Raw genomic sequence first — 11,103 nt, forward strand, 5'->3', positions numbered from 1 at the left:
GATTATGCAGCCTCTGAATACATCCAATCTATATTGGAGGTTTCATTCACAATTGAATTTACTCTAAAGTATTACAGTACTCTGTCTAAAATGATTTTGTTTAAAAATGTAACTTTTTTTCCTACTTCTTATTACCTTCCACTTTTTTGTTAACATTTGTTATTGTTATTTATTTGTTTAGGATATATATTTTCATATTCTAATTCCAATTCTTCATTATTAAATCCATTCATTCATTTTCGGCTTTATTAGTCCCTTTATTAATCCGGGGTCACCACTGCGGAATGAACCGCTAACTTATCCAGCACGTTTTTATGCAGCGGATGCCCATCTCTGGGAAACATCCACACACACACACTTATTCACTATACGGACAATTTAGCCAACCCAATTCACCTGTACCGCATGTTTTTGGACTGTGGGGGAAACCCACGTGAATGCAGGGAAAACATGCAAACTCTACACAGAAACGCCAACTGAGACAGCCGAAGCTCAAATCAGCTACAACACTACCTACTGCGCCACTGCGTCGCCCTCATTATTAAATTGTCATTGATTAATTACAATTGCTGCAATTCTATTAAATACTCATGAAAATAAAATATTTAGTGTTCTTTGACAGTGTACTTGCATTATGAGGCTATTATAATGTCTTAACAGCGATTAATATCATGTATCGCAATAATGTTTGGTGCAATATTTCGTCCAAAAAAATAGATATCGTGACAGGCCTCATGCAAGGTGAAACAAGCCAGTTTTTAAAATCAATTTTCTTAGCTAAGCAAATTAAATTTCTCATACTTATTGACTTCACAGCCATCTCTGTTGCCAAAGCTATGCAAAGCTGTTCTTCTTCTGATTTCAGACTTAGTCATGTATTTTAGTATTCTGTAGTAGGTTGTATACTGTAGAGTGAGTGATATCTAAAGCCACTCTTTATCTTTCATCTTCAAAGGCTTGTTTATCGCAAGAAAAGCTCTTGACTTTGACACAGTGATGGGTGCATCATTTATTGTTTTTCCCCCATTTATTCTCCAGTACTCCACAAAGGAAGACAAATATGAAGAGGAAATCAGAGTACTCACCGACAAACTCAAAGAGGTGAGTTTGAGTTTCACTGGATCACTGGAGTGCATTGAAGTTGACCTCTATTTAAAACATGATTTTAAGCTTAATCAAATGTTTCTGGATTTGTTGGGCAAAAATAAAATAGTATAAAACATCAAAGATCAAAATAGGAGAAAAGGGTATAAACGGAGGTCGGGGCTAACTTCAAGCGAGTGGGACTTGAGCTTCAAGTGGGACTTATTTATTTAATGTCTTGTCAATATCAATTTTATTTATATAGCACTGTTTAACACAACCAGAGGTTGACCAATGTGCTGCACAGTACAAATCAAAACGGAGAAAAAACAAATATAAAATTATTGCTAAAACAGACCATTTTTACTGATAAAATGCCAAATGTAAGTGGTAAGTTTTCAACCTAGATTTGAAAACAGACAGGGATGAAACCTAATGGCTGATTTATACTTCTGCGTCAAACGGCGGCGTATGCTACGGCGCTGACGCATAGCCCTTCGCCGTGGCCGCCGGCGTTGCTGACGTGCACCTCTCAAAAATTGAAACTACACGTTGCAACGACGCGTAGCGCAAGCTCTGTGATTGGTCGGCTTGGTAGCGCTGACGAGTCTGGCCAGGACAGAGAGCCGTGTGAATGGCGCGAACTGGACGCGACCCCAATGGAGCGATTGTTTACAAGTGTGGAGTTCCGTGAAGGAGCTCCGGATGGAAAGTTTTGTTTTGTGTTTACCTCATAGTTAAAGTTCTTGCACGTCCGCCGGTTCCTGCCTCAAAATGAGCGAGTTTGAGCCACTTGTACATCCAGGAAGTGAAGACACAGAGGATCCAGAGAACAAACTCGACACAGATGAACATTTACACCTCACTGCCAACTAGCGTTTCGGAAGTATAATGCAGACCAACAGAGACAGCGAGCAGAAGTATAAATGCACAGCCACGTGCGTTGCATGCACCGTGGGTCACGCCGGTCACTTGACGCAGAAGTATAAACCAGGCTTAATACTTAATAAAATGCAAGTGTGTCTTTAGAGGTGGTAACTGTAGTATACACTCCTGAACAAAATCTTAAGACCGGGGAAACATTAAAGGTATTCACATTTTGCACTGGTAGATCATAATCCGAGTGTAAGTACTGCTTGAAAATACCCAAAGAAGACACGGGTGCAGAAGTCAAAAAACAGTGAATAGGAAATTTATTGCAAAAAGCATTTAAACTCAAACAGGCTCAAATTTAGGACCATAGGCAAAAAACACGAAAATAGTATTGAATGGAATTGAAATTGTCAAAAATTACTCTGTAGTGAGTAATACCTCCATTCTTGTTGATCACTTGTGGTTAAGAAAGCTTCAAGAAGTTCACCTACGGTCTGGAACTGGCGTCCGTTTTTGTAAACTTCCCCTGCCATCCATCCCCAAATGATGGCATTTAAATCAGGGGAGCAAGCAGGATGGTTCAAAAGAGCATTTTTTTTTCTCCTGGAAGAAGCATTTTGTCAGAAGGCATTGTGAATTGCAGGATAGTCCTGTGAAAAGATCCAGTCATTGATGCACAGACGAGGGCTCTCAGTCAAGAGGGATGCCCACTGCAACATGTCCACATATCCTGCAGCTGTTTAAATCCGCTGCTCAACCTGAAGCTCAATTTTACCATTGAAGAAAAAAGCAACCCATATCAAGATAGAGCCTCCACCCCTGTGCTGTCCTGAAAACATCTCCTGTGGAATCTGTGGACCATCCAGGTTAATTTTTGTTTTTTCATCAGAGAACAATGTTCCATGTTTGGTGCTCCCTTGCAAATTCCAAACGGGTAAGTTTGTGGTGTGGGAGAAGACGTGACCTTTAATGACGTTTTTTGTTCTTTAAGCTCTTCTCTCAAAGATGTCGTTTTATGGTTATTGGGCTACAGTCAGCATCGGTAAGGGCCTTAATTTAGTTTGAGGATCTGCCTGTGTCTTCTCTGAAGTTTTGGCAATTTTTTGGGTCTACCACTTGACTTATTTGTCCCTTAACGCTCAGGATCTTTTAAGACATTTAAAATGACTGTCTTACTGCATCAAACTTCGGCAGCAATGATGCGCTGTGGTGGCCCTTGCTTGTGCAGCTCAACAATCCTGCCACGTTTAAAGAAAGAAAGCCTTTTTTGCCTTTGCCATCTAGAGATCATGAGAGTGTTACAGGTCAAACTTACAGCAAAGCCAGTTTTGCACAGAATTTACCTTTTTAAGGCTATGGTCCTAAATTTTTGTTCTGCTGATTTGAGCCTGTTTGAGTTTAAATGCAATTTTCGTGTAATTGCCTATTCTCTGTTATTTTACGTGTTGCACCTGTGTCTTCATTTGGCATTTCAAAGCAGTACTTGCTAGACATGGAACGATAACCGTGTTCAAGGTATACCACGGTTTGGGAAAAGTCAAGGTTTGCTATACTGTTCCTAAGGTATAAGTAATATTTTTTTATTTATATTTTTTTGTTTGATTTTTAGGACAACATTGTCTCTAGCAGAAAAGATCTCCAAAGATGCCGTTTTAAATTGTAAAAAAATCTGTGTTTTTGAAACTAATGAAGACAGCAGAAGTCAATAATTAATTTTAATTAGTTTACTGCTCAAAAATATTTTAAATGTTTCCCAAATAAAAATATATATTGTGTATCTAGACATTTAAAAAGAATATATTTTAGAACAGTAATCTAAATACCGTGAAACTGTGATATTTATATCCAAGGTTACCATATTGTCAGAATTTTATACCGGCCCATGCCTAGTACTTACAACCTGATTACGATCCACCAGTGCAAAATGTGAACACTTGGAATGTTTCCACCTCTCTTTAAGATTTTGCTCAGGAGTGTAATTGACTTTAGTCCGTTGAATAATTAGAAAATAAAGAGCACCTGATGTGTGCTCAAACCTGATGCTTCACATCATGGCTGCAACACCACCTAAAGTGTGTATTATTAATCTAATAATTCAACAGTATATCCTCAATTATACCTTACCAATTGACCTGATTGTTTCATGTAAGAGTGAGCCTAGCCATTGCAACGTTATTGGCTCAAGACCTTTGCTTTCATTCCCTTTCATAGATTTTTAGCTGCAATGTTATGTTGTTATGGTGCTTTTTTACTAACTGGCATTTTCCTTATAAACACACTCATTTGTAGAGCAGTATATTGCTGTTTGTTACAGTCTAGTCTTTGTTGCCATATGAAGTAAATTGGAAGTCCTAAAACAAATGCAGAGAAGAACTTACTTCCATTTATTAATTGGTGTTCAGTACTAGACGTTTTCATCCTCTTTTTCTAATTGTTTCATGAGAATATGTTGGATTTCATTTCTCTAGGCTGAAACACGTGCTGAGTTTGCTGAGAGGTCTGTGGCGAAGCTTGAGAAGACCATTGATGATTTAGAAGGTACGACTTCAACATTTATGGTTCTGCCTGTAAATATTTTGCTAATGACCAATAACGACAGTAAACTTGTGTGTACTAGTGATGTTGTTGCCACACTCTTCATAGAGTGTCATTCTAAGTTTAATTTCTTTCTATAGCTCTGGCCATAATAGGTTGAATCAGTTCTGTGTAGTTTGTGAGATTTTTCAAAATGCTATTCTCTCTTGGATCAATTCTCAGCTTAGTTATTAACAGCTGATGGCACTTTAGCCAAGTCTTTAACAACAAATGATACTCTAGGCTAGTTTTTAACAACATGTAGTGTTTTAGCCTAGGTTTTAACAGTACACGGCTTGCAAGGCTAATTATTTTCAATAGACAGTGCTCTAGGCTAGTTTTAGGCTAGTTTTTGACAACAGACAGTGCTCTAGGCTAATTATCAACAGACGGTGCTTTAGGCTAGTTTTTAACATCAGATGACCCTCTAGGCTAGTTTTTAACTGAAGATGGCACGCTAGGCTAGTTTTTAACATGAGATTGCGATCTAGGCTAGTTTTTAACTAAAGATGACACGCTAGGCTAGTTTTTAACATGAGATTGCGATCTAAGCTAGTTTTTAACTGCAGATGGCGCTCTAGGCTAGTTTTTTATTGAATATGGCGCTCTAGGCTAGTTTTTAACATTAGATGGCGCTCTTGCCTAGTTTTTAACAACAGATGGCGCTCTAGGCTAGTTTTTAACAACACATGAAGCTTTAGCCTAGTTTTTAACAACACATGGCGCTTTAGGCTAGTTTTTAACAACACATGGCGCTTTAGGCAAGTTTTTAACAACACATGGCGCTTTAGGCAAGTTTTTAACAACATATGGTGCTTTAGGCTAGTTTTAAACTGCAGATGAGGCTCTAGACTAGTTTTTAACAACAGATGGCGCTCTAGGCTAGTTTTTAACAACACATGGCGCTTTAGGCTAGTTTTTAACAACACATGGTGCTTTAGGCTAGTTTTAAACTGCAGATGAGGCTCTAGGCTAGTTTTTAACAACAGATGGCGCTCTAGGCTAGTTTTTAACAACACATGGTGCTTTAGGCTAGTTTTTAAAGGCCACTTTAGCTGGTTTTTACCAGCAGACTACACTCTAGGCTAGTTTTTAACTACTCTGAAACGATTCGAGAGAATTGTGAATCGATGCATTTTGAAAATTGCAGAATTGATTTCTCTAACAATTTTTTTGCGACAGCTCTTTCTTTCCTTTTTTCAAACCAGAAAGAGTAATAAAAAACACAGTTTTGCATTGTTTGAGCTGGTTGTAATATACTAACATTGCTTGAAGTGGTGAAGGCCTTGTGTGCCTTTTGGCAGATGGATCTGTTGTGTTTTTAATGGACTGGACTGCATGTCATCTGTTTATTGGCGTGTTGACTGACACCTTAGATGAACAGTGAATAAATAGACGACACGTGAGAGCATGTTTCGTGGGATTAAGTGCATGGAGTTTCATTTCAGGCAGCTTGATCGAGACGAAGGCGCCTGGCATTTATGCTTTCTAACCAAGATTTCATACTGATGGCATGTTGTGCAGACATGAAAGCAGTGTTGTTGTTGTTGTTGTTGTTAAAGGTGGCCTTTATAGTTCTTCATCTCACACTGTTGTTTTGTCTTTTTCTGCTCATTGTCGGTTCTGTCCTCTGTTTTTTGGTCTTCTCTCTGCTCGTCTGGAATGATGTACAGATGAGGTGTACGCTCAGAAACTGAAGGGTAAAGCCCTCAGCGAGGAGCTGGATCTGGCTCTTAACGACATGACCACCCTCTAAACACTCTTTCGGTCTCCTCTGTCTTTTCCTGTCCATTTGGCTGATTCTGTCCATCTGTTCGTTCTCCGTGTGACTGTGAAACAGACATCAGGCGTCATGGTACAGTCTGATTAGATGAAGCTCATGCTCAGGTGGAGTGGTCAACATTGTGTGTTGTTTCCATGACTGTCCGTTTAGTGGTTCTTAAAGTCTAATGTTTGGCACTGTTGACACTTCCACCGCAGAAACCGTCTCAATGCTGTTATGTCTGTCACTGCTTTACTTTCTTTTGCTGCTGTAATAAATGTCAAAATGTCTTCCTTCTGTTTGAATTTCATTTTTTGTGTGTGTAATTACAGTTTTCTCATGCATTGTGCAACATAATGCATTTACGAAATCTCACTCATGCATGGGTCATTCATGTTTAGGTGGTGATCAAATGTTAAAGTCATCATAAAATCTAAATTTACTCTTAGTATTTTCATATGTATGTAGTAGTTGTTACGGCTGCACAATATATCGATTTGAGCAGGGGTGCCCAATGCAGTTTAAGGCATTCACACACAAGCAATTTTACCTTTGTAACGTTTATAAAGAATCATTTTTGGAACTGTTTCAACAGTTTAAGTCTTTGCATTGCTATTTTTTTTACCTGGATATGATTTGTCTAGCCTGAAATCCATAAAGTACTGTTTATTTTACTTTTATGTTTGCTCTATTGCATTTAGCTATACTTGTAATTTATTACATTCTGTGCATGATCTGTTCCCCTACAGCAGCATGCCAATCAATAGAAAATTCATTCATTGTTTCCATATAGAGGAATTCAAGTCATTTGGTGAAATTGTTTGTATATAGCATTATACACTCACCGGCCACTTTGTTAGGTTCACCTGTTCATCTGCTCATTACCACAAATTTCTAATCACATGGTCAAGACGATCTACTGAAGTTCAAACCGAGCATCAGAATGAGGAAGAAAGGTGATTTAAGTGACTTTGAACGTGGAATGGTTGTTGATGCCAGACGGGCTGGTCTGAGTATTTCAGAAACTGCTGATCTACTGGGATTTTCCCGCACAACCATCTCTAGGGTTTACAGAGAATGGTCCAGAAAAAGAGAAAATATACAGTGAGTGGCAGTTCTGTGGGCGCAAATGCCTTGTTGATGTTAGAGGAGAATGGCCAGACTGGTTTAAGCTGATAGAAAGGCAACAGTAACTCAAATAACCACTCGTTACAACCAAGGTATGCAGAAAAGCATCTCTGAACACATCGGACCTTGAGGCAGATGGGCTACAGCAGCAGAAGATGACACAGGGTGCCACCTCTGTCAGCTAAGAACAGAAACTGAGGCTACAATTCACACAGGCTCACCAAAATTGGACAATAGAAGATTGGAGAAACGTAGCCTGGTCTGATGAGTCTCGATTTCTGCTGTGACATTCAGATGGTACAGTAGGTTCCACATTTTGAGTCAAATTTTGAGCATGGAACCATCCTGCCTTTTATCAACGGTTCATGCTGGTGGTGATGGTTTAATGGTGTGAGGGATATTTTCTTGGCACACTTTGGGCTCATTAGTACCAATTAAGATGGTTATTCAAAATTCAGACTGGTTTCTTGAACATGACAATGAGTTCACTTGACTCAAAATCTGTGCACTTCATTATTTTCTAAAAAAAATATGATGTATATCCACTTGAAATGGTCCTGAAATCAGAGTAAAATGTAGGGCAGGGTGGTGCATGATTTCATCATTTGAAAACCAATTGTATTGTTGGTAGATGGATGTTGCTAACAACATTAAAGAAGATTTAAGGACAATTTAACTTCCATTTCATGTCAACTTTAAAACTTGTGGAATAGTCTTAAAGGCCCAAACCCAATTCTATTTTTGTACCCCTTCCTCTTGGCCCTTACAACCGAGGGTTAAGGACTTCAAAATTTACCCTTAAGAATTGGGACAGCTCTACAGCACCTGCACACGTCATCATACAATTGAAGTCAGAATTATTAGCGCCCCTGTTTATTTTTTCCCCAATTTCTGTTCTGTTCTAGGAAGATTGTTTTAGCACATTTCTAAGCATAATAGTTTTAAAAACTTATTTCTAATAACTGATTTATTGGATCTTTTCCATGATTACAGTAAATAATATTTTACTAGATATTTTTCAAGACACTTCTATACAGCTTAAAGTGACATTAAAAGGCTTAACTATGGTAATAAGGGGAACTAAGCAGGTTAGGGTAATAAGGCAAGTTATTGTATAACGATGGTTTGTTCTGTAGATTATCAAAAACAAAATTAGCTTAAAGGGGCTAATAATTTTGTCCCAAAAATGGTTATTAAAAAATGTATAACTGCTTTTATTCTAGCCGAAATAAAACAAATAAGACTTTCTCCAGAAGAAAAAATATTATCAGACATACTGTGAAAATTTCATTGCTCTGTTAAAAATCATTTGGGAAATATTTGTAAAAGAATATAAAAATCAAAAGGGGGCTTATAATTCTGACTTCAACTGTATTTCATCGTGAGCTCTTGCTTCATATGAGATCAGACAATCGCGACAGCTGTAGTCATTCCAGTTGTGCTATTATTTGGTATTTATCTTCAGGAAATCACTGAAGACATATATTATGTTATCATAACGATATAATGTGTCAATAAGATCGTAACTATACTGCGCATTTACACAGTGGCCATATTCATCTGAACACACGAAAACAACACTAACATTATAGCAGACACTGTAAAAAGCTCATTCTCAGCGACTAGACTTTTCTGATAGGGTATTTAAACGTCATCAAGTGTCTAAATGCTGTAGGACTGCTATACCGGAGTTGTTATTATGTATTATAGATTGCAAAATTTAGCGGGGTTTTTTTTTTGCGTTTTTTTTTTTTTTTTTTTTTTTTTTGAAGCATGACGGTAAAACATGAACGCGGTTATGAATATATTAAAACATGTGTTTGTTTGTCGTAAAAATTCTTAATAATGACAAAAAATACTAATTTGTGCATCTCCTTCTGCAATACTACCGTTGTGGCTGGTGTATTCTGGGAAATTTTCTTACCCCTTGGTTTCGAGTGTGGTCCTGAAAAATCTTTGTTTGAAAGGCTATTCACCCCTTCCCCTTAACCCTACGCCTTCAAGCTAAAGAGAATTGGGACACCCTTACCCCTTGACATGAACGCGCAAAACGAGGGGTAGGGGTAAGTGGAAGGGCTAAGGGGTAGAATTGGGATTGGGCCTTACACACAGCAAAAGCTTCATTAAGTGTAATTAGACTAGGATTTACAGGATGTCCGCGGGGTCTTAAAGTCTTAATGTTTTAAATTGCAAAAATAAAGTTTTAGGCCTTAAAAAGTTTTAAATTGTGTAATTCATTGGATCAAATGTATGGTATGTGTTAGAATTGCTTACATTTTAAAGCTGTATTACACTTTTTGATGCTTAAAAATTCCTTTTCTGTCTTTGACCCACTTGCCTTGGAAGAAAAGTCGGTCAGTTTTCTGCTCATCCTAATCTAAAAATATCATCATAGCAGAACAAACTGTACTTGTGTGATGATGATGATGATGATGATGATGATGATCAGTAATAAGAGTTATGTAAATAATCAGTAAAAAATTGTGTGTTTTTTTTTTTTTAAGTAATAATCGTTTATTTATTTATTAATTTATTTATTTATTGTTAAGTAATTAGAAAGGAAGGATTTAAAGGAAATATATTTCTGGTGTCAGATGTTTTCTGAAACCTGTATCACAGTATTTCTTAGCATTTTTAATGTTTCAAGAGTTCACACTTAGCTGATGATTGACTATAAAGCTTGTTTGGCATGCTGTCCCAGGAGAGAGCACTGAGCTCATAAGATTCTCGAGCCTGGGGTCCCACCCATTTGAAGCGAGAGGGGAGTTTGAGCTCTGGGAGATCTCGAAAACTCCCCTGCTGTAGTTGCTAATGAACAGATAGTGATTGCTCTTAAGAGATAACTACTTACTAGGAGCATGTCTATGGTGCCGATTTGGATTAATCAATTAACTTAAGTTGTATGTTTTTGGACTGTGGAAGGTAACCGGGGGAAACCCACGTGAGTACGGAGGGAACGTGTAAACTCTGCACAGAAACGTTGTGGATAAAAAAGATTTACAAATAAATGTTCATTTTTAGCTTGCACGATTGTACAGGTCAAATAATTGTTCAGTTATTTACTGCTGTCATTAAAAGAAACAAATTAACACCATGACACCTTGGGCTCTATTTTGACGGTCCATGTGCAAAATGTAAAGCGCAGGGCGCAAATGCATTCAGGGAGTGTCAGAATCCATATGTGCTAATATGAGGACCGAAAAATCCGCTTTGCGCCATGGCGCATGGTCTAAAAAGTTTGAGTTTATTTTCTTAATGAGTTATAGGTCTGTTTTGAGAATAAACCTATTAGAGTCTCATCTCCCATTCCCTTTAAGAGCCAGCTGCGTCTCGCCATAAGCGCATTTGCTATTTACATGACGTAAAGTAAGTTCACTTTCGCTTTTTTTTTTTTTTTGAGCAAAGATTTGTTTCAAAACTATTTCTAAATTCAGTTCTAATTTCCAGCAAACGAATAAATGAACAATAATAGCGAAGTGTGGTTAAAATACTGAGTTATTTCCAAATGCACATGCTGTGCCCCATATGGTCTAAAACCTGACAGGTGGACAAATCTAAGCTTGTTTTTAATAAAACAAATATAAATATGGACAAAATAAATAATACTGCTAATAATAATAACATTATACAAAAGCAAATTGAATGAACTGAAAAAGCCTCCCGAGATGAAGAAAGTAAGGCAG

At 37.6% G+C, this 11,103-nt stretch overlaps 1 protein-coding gene across 1 annotated transcript in view; it reads left to right on the top strand.

Moving 5' to 3' along the window:
• tpm2 (tropomyosin 2 (beta)) overlaps window positions 1-6,585 on the top strand; it is a 42,933-nt gene extending 36,348 nt beyond the window's left edge. Inside the window, 3 exon segments of the mRNA NM_001002119.1 lie at window positions 1,039-1,101; window positions 4,425-4,494; window positions 6,204-6,585. Coding sequence (NP_001002119.1) covers window positions 1,039-1,101; window positions 4,425-4,494; window positions 6,204-6,286 — 216 coding nt within the window. The 3' untranslated portion in view covers window positions 6,287-6,585.
• Window positions 6,586-11,103: the final 4,518 nt, after the last annotated feature.

The sequence above is a fragment of the Danio rerio genome, chromosome 10 (genome assembly GCF_049306965.1).
Source record: "Danio rerio strain Tuebingen ecotype United States chromosome 10, GRCz12tu, whole genome shotgun sequence".
Taxonomy (NCBI): Eukaryota; Metazoa; Chordata; class Actinopteri; order Cypriniformes; family Danionidae; genus Danio; species Danio rerio.